General features: G+C 42.2%; 1 protein-coding gene across 5 annotated transcripts in view; it reads left to right on the top strand.

The window, feature by feature from the left end:
* The first annotated feature begins 775 nt into the window (after positions 1-775).
* The window catches only part of ap2a1 (adaptor related protein complex 2 subunit alpha 1), a 54358-nt gene continuing 33439 nt past the window's right edge, over positions 776-21694 (top strand). For all 5 annotated transcript variants that reach the window (XR_004019664.1, XR_004019663.1, XM_030725513.1 and 2 more), the window contains exons 1-12: positions 776-1626; positions 9870-10081; positions 11757-11950; positions 12047-12176; positions 14964-15065; positions 17879-18138; positions 19429-19597; positions 19749-19886; positions 20136-20318; positions 20860-20957; positions 21036-21267; positions 21404-21592. Coding sequence is in view for 3 of the 5 variants with exons in the window: in XM_030725513.1 (XP_030581373.1) it covers positions 1560-1626; positions 9870-10081; positions 11757-11950; positions 12047-12176; positions 14964-15065; positions 17879-18138; positions 19429-19597; positions 19749-19886; positions 20136-20318; positions 20860-20957; positions 21036-21267; positions 21404-21592 (1974 nt within the window). In the remaining 2 variants the exon portion in view is untranslated. The remainder of the gene's footprint in view (positions 1627-9869; positions 10082-11756; positions 11951-12046; positions 12177-14963; positions 15066-17878; positions 18139-19428; positions 19598-19748; positions 19887-20135; positions 20319-20859; positions 20958-21035; positions 21268-21403; positions 21593-21694) is intronic.

Here is a 21694-nt window from a genome sequence, read left to right as displayed (position 1 = left end):
ACACTGACTGAACAAAACATTAAGGCTGTAATCCATGTATAACTTCTTTACTTACTAAAACTCATTTATGAAGCAGGTTATTGGGGGAACAAATAGTACTTGTACAATATAGTTTTTGCTGCAAACAGGCTGAGGATATTTAACTCTCAACAAAAACGAAACAATAAAAACAAAAAACAGCTGTTTCTCTCTTCTGCTCATGAAGGATTATATTAAAGAGTCTTTGTCAAAATGTGCAAAAAGCAGGTGCCACGCAAGGGTCAGTGTGAGCAATCTCTGGGTCTCAGAAAGTGTGTGTTAAAATCCTACAATTTTTTTTCTGTCATGGTAGTTATAGTGCATCATCATTAAAATTTTAACCATTCCTAAGTTAAGGTGTGCTCCTGCATCAGTGGAGTATGATTGCACAGGAAGGAGACCAAAACAAAATATAACAAAAAACAATTTGATGAGATAACTCCAAAACTGCAAAGTTTTAAATGACTTCTGATTCTAAATTGTTCAACTTAGATTATTTGAGCAATTTCTAAGGTCAAATGTTCAGTATCATTATAGTTGAAGAGTAATTACTACATGTTAGGTAAGCATCCATAAAAACATCTAGCCTGTTTTCAGTTGTCATGCAACAAGAAGCAGACCTAGTATCTCATGGTTTCTTCGGGCCTGTTTCTCTATTACTCAGTCTTAGGCCATGTCTTCCAATAAAAGGCTTAATAGCTGGGCAGGCAGTCGGACAGTTGTGCTCTGAGCTACAACTTGGACCAATCAGCAGTGGGGTCCTCTCGGACGACGAAAAGGAACGTAGGCGTTCACGGGTGTCATTGCGCGGTCACGTTATTCTGCTGTCACGAGCCTTATCCGAGTCGTGGCTGGAAAATTTGAACGGACATCAATTATACAGCACGTATTATTTTAACCAAATCTAGTGCGCGAATAGAGAGACCAAGAACATCTTACCGCTGGTTGGCAATTGAGACGCTCCACTGAGTTATTCCGATCAGCTGGTGATGAACTCCAGTATTTGAATGATATTGCTAGCCAGCTAGCTAGCTAGCTGTTAAGCTAGCTTTACGGTGCGTGACTCGAAGTAACTGAACAGTATAGTCTTGGACAGTTTTCTTACTAATACATCTGAGTGCATTCATCTTTAAGACATTCATCAGTAGCCGTTCTTAACTTTAGCAAATTATTATGGTAGGAGTTATACGTCGCTTCTAATCCAACGTAGATGAGGATTGAATGAAATAACGTTAGCTCGCCATAGCCAACGGAAACGAGCCAGCTAACAGGGATAACGTTAACTTATCCGCTGCTTGTTGATAGACTGCCATCCAGCGGATCTAGCAAATGCTACTCGAGTTAGCCACCTAAAAGCATCCAGTGAGCTTGTTAGGCAACAGTCAAACATAAAGTTGAAGTAAACGACTGAAACTGCGAGGCAGCTAGCTACTACTGAACGTCAAGTTTCCCATCGTCCACTCCAGTCCGCTGTGAAAGGGTGACCAGCGTCAGTGTCAATTTTTCGGAGAAGGCCGGAGTGAGGATAGAAACCTGCAAAAATGCCGGCTGTGTCGAAAGGAGATGGAATGCGCGGACTGGCTGTTTTCATTTCGGACATTAGAAATTGTGAGTGACCTTTCTTTATTCTACTTGATCATTTGTTTAAATGTATCGTGAGCAGTTGACATCGCTCATGTTGCTGGTTGCAATCTTATCAAAGATGTATCGGTAGTCATGGTGGCTTCGACGCTGAGAGAGGTATGCTACTATATGTTGATGTGAATGCTGTTCACATTATTGTCATCCTTCTCTCCTTCCGCATCCTTGGTGCTACAGAAACCGTTCTGGTATCACAACGTTCAGCTTTGTCTGGAGAAGTGTGGTATTAATTTTCTTTTTGTAACTTTTAGAATTTTTAAAATATTAAACTTTTTATGTTTATGATTTTTTTTTAATTTTATTTTGCCATTTGAAATGAATGGAGGAAGTCTGAAATCCTCTTCAAACCCACTCTGTTCTGAGAGTTAACTACTTCAGCATACTTTCAGCTAGAGAAAAATATCAAACTTTAACTGGGTCCCAATACCTCGAACCATTCAGGTATTATTTGGTTTGTTGATGTCTTTTACGGTTTTCAAACAGTGAGAATTTAAGTTTTATGAACTTTTCTGAAATTTCAATGCATTTCTATTGAAGGTTTTGAGAGTGTGACGACATCACCCACCAAAGACCTTGAGCTATTTCACTTTACAATTATTTATTTATTTTTTACTCTCACAAATTTTGTTCTACCCACACAATTTATACTTCAAATTGTAGCTATGGTTGTGCTCTTTAAGTGATGATTTCTGTGACTTGCTCAGTGTCTGTTGCATATCACCTGAGAGGTCTGTTATTATTTCACAGCTCACATTCTAAAGCTCACTAAAGCAACACATGTAACAACATTCATCAGAAAAAATCTGACACAATAATCCTCTTCTGATTAGATTCATGAGAACAAAATGAATTGGTATCTACATATCGCCTTATTATCGCCTCATGCTCATTTATTTATAGATCAGACGAGGGCTGCAACGATTCCTCGAGTAACTCGAATAATTCGATTATCCGCGACACAAATCTGTTGCTTCGTTGTTTCGTTTAAACTCTGCAGCGCTCAGGTGTCACCGTGTAAGCGGAGCATTTCACCCACATTAGCAGCATTAAAGTTCTCCGTCACTGTGATGGATTTCCGTCGTTTGGAAAAACAACCTTTTATCACCGAGTGGATCATTGCTGACACGTTTTTCCACACCTCCACTGTTGTGCTCGCTGTGATGAATTTTAGCTGTAGCCACTGGAACCCATCGCTATCACCACAGTTTGCTAGGAGGCGCCACCGTTAGCACTAGCAGTCATTCAGTAATGACGTTCAATATTTGCCAAGCGTCCGAGTCAACCACAACATTAGATCCACTTCAAACAAAGTCTCAGCAGCCCGAGCTAACGGGGACCAAATCAGCAACACTTACTAAAATAGCTGCGAAGTCCTGCAAATCCTCAGCAACTCCCCTCAGGATCGCTGAGTGAGCTCTGACTCAGCGACGTGTTTTGGACTCTTTTCATAAAGTTTTACAGCCTCCTCCAGCGTAAATAGATGTGGACCCTTTATGAGGTAAACCATGATCTTACAGTCTGCACTCACTAGAGAAATGTAGTGTCTGAGGTGACTTGGAGTAAAAATGTAAAATATCATAAAATATTTAACACACGTCAAAATATAGTATATACAACAAAGTTGTTATACACAAACAGCAGCTGCTGCTGTGGGGTACAGAGGGTTAAAGCACAAACTCAAATGTATTTATTTATTTTTTAAATTTTCAATACAGTAACCCTGTGAGCCAGTCACGGTTCAGTAAACCCAACTGTGGCTTCTATTGTAAAACTGCCAGGGGCAGCATACTCCTGCAAGTGTTCTTGTCTACTCTTACATGCTGAAGAAGAAGAAACCCTACACATGGAAGATGGTGACTAGTGATGCTGCTACAATAGCTCCAACCCGACTAATAGATGAGAAAGGCAGTCAGTCGTGTATGCCAGTATTTTGCGTTCAAGGTGGATGACCATGGCGTGGTAATGAAGTCACAAAGGCCAATATGCCAACGATTCAATTCAATTTTATTTTTATAAATCACAGCAAACAGTCGCCTCAATGCAAATGCTTCAAGGTAAAGACCATACAATAATAAATGATGCTGTCATACTTTTCAGACTAAGGGAGGAAAGGCTTCCACTTTAGCAAAACACTTGAAAGACGTCTTTTATAAGCAATCCAAGGCGAGTGAGTTTTAATTCAAATTAACAACAACATAAGTGTTACGGCTGCGTGCTGTCCTTATGTTATCCTGAAACACACATTACCACTTTCTGAGAAAGCTGGCACTGCCACTGTAAAATCAGTCATCATCCATAGGCTGCCATAATTTATTTACATACAGAATTTATTTGCGTGGTTCAAGTTCCTATCTTTGCTGTAGAAGAGCAAAGATTCCAACTAAGGCTACTTGGGAGCTCCTATTTGGGGCTCCCAAGTAGAAAATATTTCATTTCCACAGAGATTCCCAAGATCTCCACTGAAACTAGAGACCTTGTTTTAGAGAAAAACCATTTATGCCTGCACAAATAGAGCTGCAGACATATTCATGTCCAATACCATACAGAACATAACCAACTCGTGGGAGATGGACTCATGGTTTTTAGGCTGTAGCGTCACTCTGACAGATTGTTTCTCATTTTGGAGATATTGTGCAAATACATGAAAGCAGTCCTACGTGTTTAATATGTGCATTGAAGGACATATCCTGGTCAAAAATGACCCCAAGATTTCTCACAGAGATAAAGCTGGGTGTCATCTGCACAGCAGTGAAATGTATGCCATGCTTTCTAATAATACTGCCTAAGTGATAGGGCTGTGCAGTTATTCAGATTTTGCTTTTGGTTCCAAAACAGTTAAACAGTGTAATCAACAAAAAACGATGATTATTAAAATGATGATGTCACATTATGCTCTGCAAGTATTCTCTTAGGCTGGAATTATGCTTCTGCATCGGGTCTATGCGGGGCTTACGCTGTAACCAGAAACCCCTCTGAATTTGATGGAGTAACCTACAGCAAAGCGTGTTTGTTTGGTGTAACCTGACATGCACCTCCCGTGAAATGTAACAACAACTCAGGTCGATGAAGCCCACGATTCTGATTGGCCCGTTCAACACCGCGGATTCCTCCTGCACACTTCCAACTACTTGCTTTGCATTTATCAGTGAGAGACTAGCAATCATAGTGTCAGTATAAGGACTCACAAATGCCAGCAAATTCTTGTAGGGAGAGTGCCGAAACTACCAGAATGGACGTGAGGGAATAAACAAAGAGGTGGAAAAACTAGAGGGACACCTGAAAGAGGAAAAAAAAAAACCCACTGACCCAGGAGGGAAAAGAGTCTGTACTGCATGTAAACATGCATGTAAATATGACCACAAGGTAATTAACACAGATTTGCTGCATGGTGGGATCTGCACCACTAACACACAGCCCTGCCAAAAACCAAAAATACTGTTGTCCTGAATAATTCTGATTTAGTCTGAAGTAGGAATGTTCCTGGAGACTAATTTATTAGTCGACTAAACAAGGAAAACCAGTCTAATACTAATAAACTCTCAGATATCAAATTCATTTTATGCCTGTTTATTGGGTAATGTCAAATTGTCTAAACGAAGGCATTTGAAACAATTAATCACTCTTTAAATGCTACTTAACTGTGTGGCATCACACATCATGCATTATGAACACTGCACGTTACACTCCAAACAACAAAGAAAAAAATCTCTAAAAACGCGTTACTGTAAACGATGTTTACACATCCCTGAATATGAGAAAATAGCATTTGAAAAACAAATTAATTGTGACTTAAAAGTGTGGCGTATTGTGCCACACATTATAAATGATACTTGTTGCTCTACAATTCATGACATGCATCAAAGAATTATAGAAAAGAAATATTGAAATCTTTTATTGTCATCAAACACGGAGCATGATGAAAATGTAGCAGCTGCCACAGTTCAGTGCCTTTCCCTATAAAACTTAAACAAGAAAATAAGAAAAATACTGTAACACCAGTGTGTGTGTGTGTGTGTGTGTGTATATATGTGTATATATATAAAAAAAAACCAAAACAAACAACACAAGCCCTAAACAGGGGAATAAATATGTGACAAATATAAAAAAAATACCAATATTTACAAATGCCAGTTATTGCACAGAGGAGGGTTATGATATACTGAACGTACTAATATAGAACAGTGAGGTAGTAGAAGAAGTAGTGAGCAGTGAGTCTGTGAAGCTGTTGCTGGAGGCTGCTCTCTCCACACAGACTCCGTTGATGTAAGGTGGAGCATGGTCCCCTCTCTGCCTCCTGAAGTCAGTGACCAGCTCTTTGGTCTTAGTGGTGTTCAGCTCCAGGTAGTTTTTGCTGCACCACCCCACCAGCTGCTGTACTTCCAAGTCAGTCCAAGTCAGCCAACTTCTCCACCAGGATGTCAGGGCTGATAGTGTTGAAGGTCAAACTGTAGTTGATGAACAGCATCCTAACGTAGGTTCCTGAGTGGTCCCAGTGTTCCAAGGCTGTGTGGAGGCCAGTGGCGATGGCATCCTCCGTGGACCGGTTTGCCCTGTAGGCAGACTGGTGTGGGTCAAAGTTTTGCGGGCGGCGGGCTTTGAGGTGCTGGAGGACAAACCTTTACAAAAAACACTTCATGACCACAGACGTCAGCACCACTGGTCTGTAGTCATTAAGGTCTTTCATGGCTGTTTTCTTAGGAGTCAGGATGTTGGTGGGTGCCTTTAGAGAGGATGGGACTTCAGCCAGTGTCAAGGATGTGTTGAATATCCTGGTTAGCACTCCTGCCAACTGACCTGCACAGGCACGGAGTACTTTGCCCAGGACCCCATCCGGTCCAGCAGCTTTCTGTGGTTTAGTCTTTAGTCTGCGCCTCACCTGGTGTTCCTGGAGAGTGAAAGGTTGGGGGCTGGGGGATTGGCAGGGCACAATAAACACAAACATCTATCCATTTTCTTCTGGTTATCCGGGGCCAGGCTGTGGGGGCGGCATCCTGAGCAGTGGAGCCCAGACCTCCCTCTCCCCCAGCCGCCTCCTCCAGCTTACGCCTGATGCAGACTTCACGCTGGGTCTTTGTGGAGCTACGACATAACGTACGTAAGTGGCCGATGTTGTTGCCAGTGTTTATTTCTGTGCAGGTGTGTTGGGTGTGTTAATTACCTTTCGGCTGTGTCCTGGTGTTTTACATGCGGTCCCGGCTGACACAAACATAAAAAGCTGGGATTTCTTCCCCCCTGGTTCGTAATCTTTGCTGTGGTCAGTTCCTTTTTAGGGTGCAAACATATGTCCTTGTAGTTTTTTTGCTGCTTTGTACAAATTTGGAGGAAGTAGCCAAAAATGCAGGGAAGGAAGGGCGTTTCTCTGGAGGTGCAGTTTATGTTGTAAAACTTCAAAAATAACTAACGACATTAGACCTAATAAAATTATCAGGCCAAGATTAACAGAGTTCTGGCATTTTTCTATAATGATGTCAGAGCTCTGACTCTGTGGCACTACGTGTTATCTCAAGCAACACTACTTAGATAAGGAGTTACAGTTGCTGTTAAACAGCCACTTATCTAGATCCAAGGTTTAATGACAGTTTTGTTGCATTGGATGATGACATCAAAGTCTCTTGAAGCAAGCAGGGATTGCTGCTTGTTGATAATGGCAGTATATCTGAAATAAATGTCAGAGGAGCAGATGCCTCAAGCCAAGGTAGGCCATCAAAAAAACTCTGGCTTATTTGAAACGGCTTGTTTCAAGCATACAGGGAGAGAAGAAAGGCAGCGATGCCACATTAGCACAAGCAGGGCTCTCCGCAAGTGATAAATGACATGCTGAGTTTCAGGTATACAGCAAAATGCTAGACCTCAGGGGTAAGGAGGATCCACTCTCCTGGTGGTAGACCAATGGAAGTGCATTGCCTCAGCTCTCTGCTTTTGTCATAAGGTATTTCTGTATTGCTGCACCAAGCTGTGCCTCTGAGAGAGTTCAGTGCTTCAGGGATTGCTGTCAGTCCAGGATGTTCAAGACTGGTTCAGGAGAATTGTGCTGCTATACGAGCATTTTGACAAATATGTTCAGATAAAGAATAGTAAAGGTAGTCTCACTCTGAGCCCTTGTTAATCTTCTGTACCTTTAAATAGGTACTGGCAAGTCCAGGTTAATGCCACTGGAAAACAGTGGCCACGCAGTGAGTGGGTGAAATTGGTCGAACATCAGGTAGCGTTATCATAAAAAATCCTGGCCCCATAAAAAAATTTTTTAGATGAACGAAAAGAGAGTTTAATTCTCCTTCCAGTTGTATAAAATCATGTGAGTTTGTGTATCCTTTGATTCTCAAATAAAGATGTGAAAAGTCAATGTTCACTCAAGCCTCTTTCCCACCAACAGGGTTCTGGAGCCGGAGCCGTGATTTGAACCGTTAGGCGGGTTTTCCACCCCCGAAGCACTCGGTGCTCGGCCGAAAAACGGGTTAAATTCCGGCCCCACAAACTAGCTGGTCTGGAACCAGGAACCCGTGCCAAAAGCGGCAGAGAGGCGTGACTCTGCCGTCTCAACATCAAGTTTTCTACCATATTACATGTGTATTACATGAGAAAAGTAAAGCGATTTTCACGGCTGTGAATTAGGTTGGGCTCTAAGGCTGAACTTGCTGCTTTGTATCAGTTCATATCACAGATAAAAGGACACAAAGTGCGTACTTGTCGTCTTGCTCTAATCGCTGTCTGTGTTTCCCTCTGTGCTGCACACAGATGCTGCAGTAGTTTGGTTTGGACCCTAAAACGTATTTGCAGCACAGAAAGGGGAGTGTATTCTCCCACGAGGACCCGCCCACACTCATACGTAAAGGAGCAGTTCACAGAAACGCAGTGGGAACGCGGGCCCGTTCTTAAGCGTTTCGCCGGTTCATTGGGATCGGCACGGGAACTTGCTCCGGCTCCAGAACCTCGGCGGTGGGAAAGTAGCATCACTTCCTCCTGATTGCACCGCGCCAGAGGAGAGACCCCTTCGATAATCCCTCTGCGCTCTGCCACCATTGACCTTAGGCAGTGTTTATAAATTTATATTCATCCCCAGAACCCCAGCTCTCAATACTTAACTACTTTGCATATTTTAGGAACAAGTCACAAATTTCAAAGTTTTTAACGTCAAAATTAGATACCGTGTGGTCACGTCCCGGTGTTTCACATGCGGTGCCAGCCGATAGAAACAGATCAAATTTGGGGACTGATGATTGTTATTCTCAGACCGATAAATCCAAAAACTGCAGAGTAAAAGTAGCCAGAACCCCACGGGTGGAACCGATGGTGCTGAGCACGCCACAATCAACCCGACCTGTAGTTGCATTTCTCGGGAGGTGCACGTCAGGTTATGTGATGGTTATGGCATAGGATGCAGGAAGGTTTGTGGTTATGACGTAGTTATGGCGTAGGTTTCCCGCTGAAGCGTAACTCAAGCCTGAATGATGAAGATGGTAATAACAATGATGGAAATTACCCTTACAGGCCAATTTTCATAGGCTTCTTCCAAAAAAAAGACTGATCTGAAAGATGCGGTGAGGGAGGAAAATGTCTTGAAAGCATATTTAGATGTTAATATCTTAAAGGTTTGGTTTCCTAACTATTTCAAAAAAAAGAAATAGGCTAACTCTCCTTACATGTTTAATTGAGTAAATGGTGGTTTCCAGCTTCAAAAATGCCATTTTGTCCAAAGCATCACTGGGGCGATGGGCCAGGAAGGCATTTTTTCAAGGCCATAACTTTATAAATATTCCTTCTCATTTAGTGATATTTGATTTATGTACACTAGAGAGTATGACTGACAGGGATAAGGACAAAAACCATGGCTGTCTTGTTTACTTTTTGTGCACGGGGGCCTAAAACCACTTTTCAGCAGTTTTGCTAAGGTGCAGGCAGGGCCTTACTTTGATATGTGATAGCTCAAAGACTGTTTGAGATACTGGGCTGAAATTTTGTGTTTGTGTATATTTGGTGCCGTCTTGATTTCAGTAAAGCAATTTTCCACATTATATTTTGATTTTTAATTTTTTATTCCCAGTATCTACTTTAAAGTCAAAAGTGGGGCTTAGTAGCCAGATCTGTCATGTCCAAATTCGAATGCTATACTACATACGTAAGTGCTTTGAGTGCTCAGTTAGAGTAGAAAAGCGCTATATAAGAACTAGTCCATTTACTACTTTTTTTTTTTTTTTTTTTTACCTTATCAGGTAAGAGCAAGGAGGCTGAGATCAAACGGATTAATAAAGAGCTGGCCAACATCCGCTCCAAGTTTAAAGGGGACAAGGCTTTGGACGGCTACAGCAAGAAGAAGTATGTCTGCAAGCTGCTCTTCATCTTCCTGCTTGGCCATGACATTGACTTTGGACATATGGAGGCTGTTAACCTGCTGAGCTCTAACAAGTACACAGAGAAACAGATTGTAAGTCTTTTGCATTCTTTTACAGTATTATTTGATTACATTTTGTAGGCCTGTTTATGCATGTGCATGTTTATATGCATGTCATTCCAAGTTGCCACAATACATCTGTTGGTTATTACAGTGTGAGATACACAAAACTGTTGCACTGCTAGTATTTGTATAAAGCACTGTATCAATGTGTGTGTGTGTGTGTGTGTGTGTGTGTGTGTGTGTGTGTGTGTGTGTGTGTGTGTGTGTGTGTGTGTGTGTGTGTGTGTGTGTGTGTGTAATTGGGTGAATGAGTAGAAAAGTCCCAGTCCATTTCATGGTGTTAAAGTTTTCACATCTCAAAATGGCTAAACACACTGACCAAGCATTCATAGGCTGCTTTATGTTGGTTCAGTGGAACTGAAGTGATTTTCAAAAACAGGATGTGAAACACTCAGTTCCTGCACTGCTGAGCCACATCAGATCCAACGTTTCTGACAGTGTTGACAGAACGAGAGATCATTTACCTGAGTGTCATCACCACAAAGTGGCTGGAATCAAAGCAATCACAGTAGATATCAGCTGGTAGAAAGGGGTTATTTGAATAGCTGGTCATTGGTTTATAAGCTCCAGCTTACAAGCTGTGAGTTTTAGTACTTTGTGAATGCAAGCAGAAAACATTGAAGCCTATTTTTAATAATATAAATAGACCAAAAACTCAAATTATTTTATCACGTATGCAAAGTAGTAGTTCTTTGGTTCACATTCCTATCAGCTATGTAGTAATAGATTTTTGGCTTGCGCTGCCCCCCCTTAAACGTAATAAATGTAAAAAAATCAGGGTGTTTTTCATTTATAATTAAATTTGAGGAGAAACACATCAAGGTGTGTGTGTGTGTGTGTGTGTGTGTGTGTGTGTGTGTGTGTGTGTCGCTTTTTGAGCGGTCAGTAAGATTACAAAACATTAAATGAGAGATGGTCCGTTTCCCATCATTTCCTGATTGTGGACCGTTTTTTCAGGAACAGGAAATGTTTAGTAAGCAGAATAAGGATGACTCAGATTCCATGTGGTTTAAGAAGTGATGGCTACTACCAAGTCAGCATGACCACTGATCAGATCTTCAGCAGACTGAAAATAAGGAACGATGTATAACGAGCACTGCTGAGCGGGCACCAAAGCTCGGCTGTTTTAGATTTTGGGGTAGCTTAGGCAGGTCATCTACTAATCAGAGCGCTGGTGGTTCGATCCCTGGTTGCACCGGTCGGCATTCCAGAGTATCCTTGGGCAAGATGCTGAACCCTGAGTTGCTGTCTGATGCGTTGGAGTGTGACTGTGTGAATGTTGGATAAAAAGAAGGGGTGGTCTAGCTTGAACAGTATGCTGTATGATGAAAATCCAAGATGAGATCATTATGGAGTTATCGCAGATTTTCAGAAATCTTGACCTCTGACCTTTACCTTGATGTCAAGGTTGCTGAGCTTAGACCTTGTCAGATTTTTAGTAAGACGCATCTATGATGTGAATTTGAACATTCTAGGTTGCATCATTCTCAAGTTGTGGTCAGTGTTAAAGTTTTTGTGGAACAGGCTTCAGCTGAGCTAAAGAAAACACAGAGTGCACACCCAGTGTACATTGTAATTATTTTCAGTTGTGTTGTTTAAATGCTGCTCATTATTGTTGAATCACTTTTAATCTTTGTTTCACCAGGGCTACCTGTTCATCTCAGTACTGGTAAATAGTAACAGTGAGTTAATTCGTCTGATCAACAATGCCATCAAGAACGACCTGTCCAGCCGTAACCCCACCTTCATGTGCCTGGCGCTTCACTGTATCGCGAATGTGGGAAGTCGTGAGATGGCAGAGGCCTTTGCCAGTGAGATCCCTCGGATCCTGGTTGCTGGGTGTGTGTTCGTAATTCACACTTGTTATTTATTTTTTGCTGTTGTTTGTTTGTTTTAAGCTCGTTATAACTTAACTGTGAATGTGATACACCACAGTGATACAATGGACAGTGTGAAACAGTCAGCTGCCCTTTGTCTGCTGCGGCTCTATAAGACTTCTCCTGACCTGGTGCTGATGGGTGAATGGACATCACGGGTGGTGCACTTACTCAATGACCAACACATGGTAAGAGCACAACCCTAGATACCAGGAATGTAAATATGTGTGACCAATTGAAAGAACAATCTGAACCCTTGAATGCCTCCATGCAGCAAGGGGACCCTTTATGTTGTGGAGGACCCTTTATCATCAGGGTTTGAGTCTGTTGTTCCCCTTAGAAAGTTAACATTGAGTTTTATCCATTGAAACAGTTTTCTCTCTCTCTCTGGTGATACATAGAGACAGAGATATGCAGATATAAACACATTTGAGTGTGACTGTTTCCTGCTGCTATCAGAAATTTTCACAGCTGTTGGACTAATAAAGGATCATCTTATCCTGTTGCTTATCCTACCTAGACTGTTGTTGTGATTTGGTGTTATATAAATACAACTGAATTGAATTAATGGACAGCTGGACCGTTCAAGCTCCAGAGACTACATGACCTGGATGACTGAGAACCTCCACAGTGCCACTTTGATGATTAGTGTTCTGTGTTTGAGTCCAGCCTGGGGTCTTTGTCCCTGCTGCTGTCTGAAGACAGTTAAAGGGAACCACACTGATGCTTTCTAGTCCAACAAAATTATATTAATGAAGTTTTGCGAAGTGCCAAGGTACTGTGTTGTTAAAGTTACATCGTTATACACTATTATAATAATAATAATAATAATAATAATGATGATGCAATAAATGAAAAAAAATGTGAACCGTTGAGCTGCGACCCTTCTGTGGAGGACATTTTACTATCAGGGTGATCTCTTCCAGGATGACGATGATTCCTCTGTAGAGCATGAGGGCTCAGTGAATGAGGATGAGAATAGTAATGGAAATCATAAGCTATGACCTTCAGTCACAGAACTGCAGCCCACTTGAACACCTGTGGACACATAAGTTTTACACCATCATCATCAAAGCACTAGTTGGATAAGTATTTGTATTATAAGTATTTGTAGGAGTTTCCCTTTCAGACTGTAACATTTGGGTAAATGAATTACTATTAACAGAATAAGGTGGTCAGTTGACTGCTAATTGCAGAGAGCAGTTGTACAGTCTGATGAGGGACAAAGGAGTTTTTCAGTCCAATGGTCCTACACTTGAGAAGCAGCAGTCTGTCACTGAACAGGCTCCTCTGGGTGCTGATGACAGTGTGCAGAGGGTGACTGACATCATCCATAATGTCCAGTAGTTTGTCCACAGTCCTCTTCTCTGCCACTGTCACCAGACAGTCCAGTTTCATGCCGACCACAGAACCGGCCCATCTGATCAGTTTGTCCAGCCTGGATGTGTCCTCCTTGGATGTGCTGCCCCCTGATCACACCACAGTGTAGGGCAGGACACTCACTATAACAGTCTGATTAAAAACATCTCCAGGAGTTTCCTGCAGATGTTAAAAGACCGCAGCCTCTCCAGGAAGTACAGCCTGCTCTGCCCCTTCCTGCACAGGTGAGCCATGTTGCATGTCCAGTCCAGCTTGCTGTCCAGCCACAGTCCAAGGTACCTGCAGGAGATTAGTCTCTACCTCAACTCCCTCAATTTGAAGTGGTTGTGACCTTGGGCTGGACTTCCTGAAGTCAATGACCAGCTCCATGGTCTTTGACGTGTTGAGCTGCAGGTGGTTCCTGGTCGATGGAGACGCCGGTGCGTCCAAATGTTTTCGTCAATTTAAGATGACGTAGCAGCTGAACGCTGCTTCGCTGACTCTCCATTTTGTGCAGGAAAAAATGGTAAAATCTGGATATTTGCTAGCAGGAAGTGCTTGCGAGCAAATTAAACACAAAACAAATTACATCATCCTCTTTCCTATTAGTGGAAAAATGCACCACATCAACCAATCAAAAAATTATATGGCAATGTTTGGCATTTGTTTGCTGAGTAACAGGTGAAAGGGTGGTGAAAGACTGATATTGATGGCAAGGTTTGCCTGTGATGGCGCCCTCTGTCTGTGGGAGACGGGAACTGTGTTTTGGAGTGGCACAAATCATTTGTGACGCCTGATTGTTCTGCAGCATTGGCTGTAAGAATAAACACATTTGTGATTTTTTTATTTATTTTTTTCACAGTAAAAAAATCAAACTTTTTTTCTACTCGGATTTTAAGTTTTTGTGGGATTTTAGGTCCAATTTGTTAATGTGTTATGTCAAAATGAAAAAAATAATAATAAATAACTTTACAGTCACACATGTGAGGTTGTGCTGAAAAGAATGACAGCAAACATGGCAGGGTAAACAGTTTTTAAGGTGAAATATAAAGGTAAAATCAAAGGTAGTGAAAAATGGCCAATTACACCCCAGACCCCAGAGGGTTAAGGATCCTGCACAGTATTCTCACATAATAAAACTGAAAAATAGTTTCTACCTGGGGTGTTGCTTATATGTAACCACATCAGTCGTTTCTGTTTGCTCTTCCTGTCATGTGGAGCATAATTAGAGAGAGTTCAGCAGCGCTGGGTTAACACTTGGATCACACATCACCTGTTGCTTGCATCTCCTCTGTCGAACCCTTTTTGGACTTTGTAGTGTTTCTGCCTCCAGTGGTGAAACATGTTGGTTGCTTCAACCTTTAGCAGGAAGTTTTTTGCATATTTTGCAGCGTGCCGTGCTTTGTTGGAGGTTTTTAAAATGGTTCCCTTTTAGCTAATAAAGTGACACTCTTTTCTCAGACAGGCCCAGGTTTGTCTCATTAGTGAATGTAACTTTACTTATTTTTCAAATTTACCCATCAGACATGGTTTTGAATTCATTAAATCAGTTGTACCACTGCTGTGATCCATCAGTGAAGTTCCTAATTTTCCTGTGGGTGTGTTTGTGTGTTCAGGGTGTAGTGACAGCAGCCATCTCTCTCATCACCTGTCTGAGCCAGAAGAATCCCGATGAGTTCAAGACCTGTGTTTCCCTGGCTGTTTCGCGCCTCAGCAGGGTGAGTGTCTTAGTTGTGTTATTGTAAACATAACTCAGGTGTTCTCTTTGAAATACTGTTGAAGTATTTGTGATCATGAGTGTTGATTACTGCTCTTTGCAGCGTTTCAGTGTTTAGTAAACTCAGGGTTCCCAGATGTGCCCAGAAAACCAGCTATGTAAGTGGTTCGATCCTTCCAGCAGCAGCAGCTGCTGGTTTGATTCTGCCAGTGCCAGCAGCTGCTGGAAGGATCGAACCAGCAGCTGCTGGAAGGATCGAACCAGCAGCTGCTGGAAGGATCGAGCCAGCAGCTGCTGGAAGGATCGAGCCAGCAGCTGCTGGAAGGATCGAACCAGCAGCTGCTGGAAGGATCGAACCAGCAGCTGCTGGCACTGGCAGAATCAAACCAGCAGCAGCAGCTGCTGGTTTGATTCTGGTTTGATTTTAGGTCCAATTTGTTAATGTGTTATGTCAAAATGAAAAAAATAATAATAAATAACTTTACAGTCACACATGTGAGGTTGTGCTGAAAAGAATGACAGCAAACATGGCAGGGTAAACAGTTTTTAAGGTGAAATATAAAGGTAAAATCAGCTGCTGCTGCAGAATCAAACCAGCAGCAGCAGCTGCTGGTTTGATTCTGCCAGTGCCAGCAGCTGCTGGAAGGATCGAACCAGCAGCTGCTGGAAGGATCGAGCCAGCAGCTGCTGGAAGGATCGAACCAGCAGCTGCTGGCTGCTAACAAACGTTCCACTGAAACACCTGATTTTCAGATCGGCCGCTGAGTTTGTCCTCCAGGGTCTGGAAGTAAAATGTAAAGAAAAGAGGGCTCATAGAGAAATAAATGATGATTCTGTCTGTCTGTACATTTTGATAGGGAAATGGGTGCAGCGACTTGAATTGAACCATCTACAAACATACATGGAAATGCAGTATTTAATGCAAAAACAGAGTTTGTACAATTCTAATGAGTTTGAACCTCAGTATTTGATATAACCGTCTTTATTCTTCAACACATGAACTCTCTTACGCAAGCTTTCTAGTATTTTCTCTGACCTGCTATACCCCAATATACTTCTATTAGAATTCTTGAGAATTTTGAAAGAGGAAATCTGATAAAACATCTAAATATAGCTTAAAAAGCAGGTCAGTGAAATGTTACTTATTAGTTTGTTTCAATGATCACAACCACTACTCATCCACTAATGCTTTCTGCTCCATCATCTCTACCTCATCCTCTTCCTCCTCATCTCAGGTCTCATCTTCTGAGCTCAAGTCAGTGCTCTACCATAAACAAATGTACATAAACATGCTTATGTATTAGTAATAATGTCACAGTTATTGACAGCAGATCAGACATGCACTCCTCCCATCTGTTGTACGAGAGTTTATTTATTAAGTGTTTGAGTCTGACAGTGTTAGATCCACTTCAAAGAGAGTATTAGGAGCACCAGCTAACACTGGCAACAACAGCAATACTAACCAACATAAAAGTTGAGGATGTTCTCATGAACGTACCTCAGCATCACTGTCCTTGGACAGCAGTGAGCTTCACTGACTCAGTAACCCATATCATAGGTTTTATAGCCTCCTCCAGAGTAACAGTGGGCTGAGCGTTTGAGGTGAGGGGTAAACACATGAGCTATCTCAAAAATATTTAAATGACACATATCCCATGTCAGGGCTTTGCTGGAATCTGGAATGCCCCCTCAACTCGGATTTTTTGCTCAGAAAGTCAGAGCAGCCCCTCCAACCCCAAGTTAACAATCCAAGATGGCGCCGGTGAACGTAAACAGTACAGCAGTACTTTGTGGGGAACTCAAACTGAGTTTTTCTCGCTTTTCTGACTTTGAAATGTGTGACATCAGAGTTCGGAGGTGTCTCGAACACAGCATAAGTGCCCTAACACACAACAAACATTCCTCTATACAAGGACTGGACTGAAAATGAGTGGAAAAAGCAGCCCAAAGAAAAACTTTGAAAGACCCTCAGAAAGCCTGGAGAACTATTGTTAACCTCTTAACTGGCATTGTCCCGTCTGTAGGACATTTGTAGTTCGTTTTGTATGGCAGGCTAGACCCTCCCATTTTGATTGACACCACATTCAGCCAATCATGTAACTGGCCGCACTAAATCACCTGACAAAGCTATGCGATGCCCTCTGGTTATTATTGGCTCTGTGAAACCCATTTCTGAACATGTTTGGCCGAATGAGGTGTCAATCAAAATGGGAGGGTCTAGCCTGCCATATAAAACGCACTTCATACGTCCTGCGGACGGGACGTGGCCAGTTAACAGGCTGCGAAATGGGTTTTCCAGAGCAAATAATAACCAGAGGGCGTTATGTAGTTTTTTTCAGGGGTTTTTGGTGCTGCCTGTTAACAGGTTAAAGAACATGACAAGAAGGTCTGGGGCCTGGGCCTATCCCAGCTGTCATATGTCGAGAGACTGGGGACACGGGTTACCAGTCCATCGCAGGGTTAGCTCAGAGTCAGGTGACCTTTCACACTTCACACTAACACTTACAGCCAGTTAACCTAACATGCATGTCTTTGTACTGTGGGAGGAAGACCGAGTACCTGGAGGGAACTCACACAGGGGGAACACAAACACACTACACAGAAAGGCCACAGCTGGCCTGGGTTCAACCAGGAGCATTCTTGCTGTGAGGCTATGGTCATGAAATTTTCTAAATATAATTTGTGTAGTATTACATGCTTTAAAGGAGGCTTCCATAAAGGGGGTGATTGTTTTTCTTACCTTCCAAGCTGCACATTTAAGGTATTTTCTGTGGATGTTATTTTGTTAAAGTGTAAATTCTGTTTGTTCTCCAGATTGTGTCATCAGCCTCCACTGATCTGCAGGATTACACTTACTATTTTGTGCCAGCACCCTGGCTTTCCTGCAAGCTGTTGCGCTTGCTGCAGTGTTACCCTCCACCAGAAGATGGTGCTGTCAAAGGCCGTCTGGTAGAGTGTCTGGAGACCATTCTTAATAAGGCCCAGGAGCCACCAAAGTCAAAGAAGGTGCAGCATTCGAATGCCAAAAACGCCATCTTGTTTGAGGCTATCTCACTTATCATTCACTATGACAGGTGAGTATTCTCAACAATATGTATAACGAAACATAAAGTCAGCTCACACAGTAAAAAGTTGGTAGTATGTTATTTAGTTACTCAGCAGTGTAGCATCCTTAGTGAGTGTGCTTAATGATTATTACTCCTCAAATTTAAAGAACTTGTGTTGTATTGCTACACATTTGATCTAACCGCAGCTGTGATATCAGCCTGTGCTGATTATATAACTGCAAACAGCTGTAATTAATTGGAAAAGTTAAACCTTTAATACTGACGTCACTGCCTTTTCTCTGTTTGCATGCAGTCTGCGTGAGTGTGTTTGTAAAAGTATTGCGGTGCACTGGTGTCAGTGTCTCATGAGTTCTGACAGGTTACTCAGTGAAGCTCAGCAGTCAGTGTTTTAGCTGCTTCCATCCTAATTGCACAGTTTAACTTTAGCTGGCATGGGCGAATTTGTGCCTTCCTATAAACATGTGGTCTTTTTTGTGTGGCAAAAGAAGTATCATTGTGTTGCAGTCCTGTGTATTCACTTTGGAATTAGTGTTTAGCGTCATCAGCTGATCACTTCAGCTGCCATAACTTTGCAACTTTGATTTAAATCAGCTGGTTCTGAATGATGACTTGAAGCAGTAGAAAATAAATTGAGTCAGTAGGCCGAGTGTACAAATCAGTATTTAATATTCTCTCCTGCTCTGAATACAGTGAATTTTGCTGTGTTCACAGAGCGTCTCCTCTGAAAACATAATTCTTCATTCCTGACTGAAAATGATACATTTTGAAATCCGTCTGTGTGAGTCTCAGTGATCATGTTACACATGAAGTTTCTATTTCAGGCCTCATTTTTCTGATGTAGTGTTTGTTTGGAGTATTTACAGTATGTATTTAATTGTTCATCAAGTGAAATACTTTCAATAATTATAACAGTGATAATAGTTTTGGTAATAATTATAGTAATACTACTTTATGAATGAAAAAAGAATCTGTACAGTTAAAGAACATATATTTAGAAACAAATATAATACAATGTAGTACCTATATTCATGTATGTTTTGTATCATTCAATAAGTCCATCACCACACACACAAGTTAAAGATGATGCCTGTGCTGACGTTTCCAGTTGAAGTTAATAATCATTTCTGTATCGTCTGCAGTACATTAAACTTGAAACATGTTCATGTTCTTCAATGAGAAATCTTTTTCTTAAAACTGAGAAGAAACAATGTGACCAGTCTGCACACAAACAACCCTGAGTGCTGACTGTCCTGCTCATAAAGCTGTCATTGAAGTACACTTCTTTCTCTTACTCAGTGAGCCAAATCTGCTGGTACGAGCCTGCAACCAGCTGGGGCAGTTCTTGCAGCACAGGGAGACGAACCTGCGCTACCTGGCTTTGGAGAGCATGTGTACTCTGGCCAGCTCTGAGTTTTCCCATGAAGCGGTCAAGACACACATTGAGACTGTTATCAATGCCCTCAAGGTGATGCCTTACATTTGGAACAGTCATTCACTTGTTAAACATAAGGATAACTGGTTAATTGCACAGATGGTTTGCACTCGTCGTTACGTCACTGATTCTGTCTCTACAAGTTCTCTTCAGTTAGTTACAGTTTGTCTCTGTGCCTCTGCAGACTGAGAGGGATGTGAGTGTGCGGCAGCGAGCAGCTGATCTCTTGTATGCCATGTGTGATCGCAGCAATGCCAAGCAGATCGTGGCTGAGATGCTCAGCTATTTGGAGACCGCAGATTATTCCATCAGAGAGGAAATGGTAGGTGTGAGTTATTGTGCAAAGAAATGCTGTGTTGAAGCTATTTTTTCCATTTCTGGCCAGTCCTGGGGAAATGCAGGAACACAATGAGTATCTGACATATTTATCACTGTTAAAGCAAACACTGAGAAACCACCAATGAGTGAATTTGAGTTCAGTGGTGATTCCTGATCAACTCTGTCACCTTTGTAAAAATGAAGCGTTGAGAGTCTCTGAGTATCTGAGCTGTGATTTGTTTCCTTCTTTCAGGTGCTCAAAGTGGCCATACTGGCAGAGAAATATGCCGTGGATTACTCCTGGTATGTCGACACCATTCTCAACCTCATTCGCATTGCTGGGGACTACGTCAGCGAAGAGGTGTGGTATCGTGTCATTCAGATCGTCATCAACAGAGATGATGTGCAAGGCTACGCCGCTAAAACGGTGTTTGAGGTACTACTTGAATCTGAAACTTGTTTTTGAATAAAGGTGCTGAGAGGAACACCGTTAGTTTGACATTGGGGAGATGGCTATGAAATCACAGAATAACATTTCACTCACTGCTTTCATACATGAGTAATGAGGCTGTTCAGTCACACACATTTATACCATATGTGTGACTACAGGAGTCAGACGATGAACCACTAGATGTTCTGGAGCTTTGTCCTGGGTTCGGCCCTGACATCATGGCTTCAGTGTGTTCACTTTGGCTTTCAGTAGTTCATTGACTCATTTGTTTAAACAGTGTTAGCCTGTCAGTGACCGGAGTAGGGGTCCCCACGAGTCCAGATGTCACCAGTAATAACTGATTTTAAAAAGTCAGAAGCAAAAGGAAATGTGTCATAAACTAGAACAAAAACTCTTTTATCCTGAAGAAAGTCTCTGCCGTGCGTGAACCACTTTTGTGGTAGGACTGCTGCTCATCATACCGTATATTAAACTCTCCTTTTGTCTCTAGTTCCATTAAAGAAAGAAAGAAATGTGTTTATTCCAGGCTTTGCAAGCCCCTGCCTGTCATGAGAACATGGTGAAAGTAGGAGGCTACATTCTAGGAGAATTTGGTAACCTGATTGCTGGTGACCCACGCTCCAGGTAAGTTAGCTTATTACCTTACCAGACAAAAACTGACGGTTGAAGGGATGAGTGATAATTTTGCCCTCCTCTCTCTAGCCCCTTGGTCCAGTTCAACCTTCTCCATTCCAAGTTCCACCTATGCTCTGTGCCGACTCGTGCTCTGCTGCTGTCGGCTTACATCAAGTTTATCAACCTGTTCCCAGAGACCAAGGCCACCATCCAAGAGGTGCTGCGCTGCGACAGCCAGATCCGCAACTCAGATGTGGAACTGCAGCAGCGTGCTGTCGAGTATCTCAAGCTTTCTTCGATTGCTAGCACCGATGTCCTGGTTAGTTCTAACAAGTGATAAAATAACCTTTTTGACTTGGATGGTCAGGGTCCACGCAGTCTTGCTGAATACAGTGCGTATATTTAGTCAGATATTGGTGTCCAAACCCACATCATCGTCCTCTCCTTTCCTTCAGGCCACTGTTTTAGAGGAGATGCCTCCCTTTCCAGAGAGGGAGTCGTCCATTCTGGCTAAGCTGAAGAAGAAAAAGGGGCCCGGAGCGGTGTCTGTGACAGAGCTGGATGACAGCAAACGAGAGGGTGGGGAATTAAATGGAGGGGGTGACAGGGGTCCAGACACAGCAGCCATGGCTGCATCTAATGCTGTAAGCAGACTTTCTGTAGTCCTTGCTCACAAATAAGTAGAATTGCTACTGTTGTGTATTCTTTTGTAGTGTGAAAGTAATACATTTTTTTACATTGACTAC

This window comes from Archocentrus centrarchus, unplaced genomic scaffold (genome assembly GCF_007364275.1).
Source record: "Archocentrus centrarchus isolate MPI-CPG fArcCen1 unplaced genomic scaffold, fArcCen1 scaffold_58_ctg1, whole genome shotgun sequence".
Taxonomy (NCBI): Eukaryota; Metazoa; Chordata; class Actinopteri; order Cichliformes; family Cichlidae; genus Archocentrus; species Archocentrus centrarchus.
This window is presented reverse-complemented; position numbering and strand designations above follow the sequence as displayed.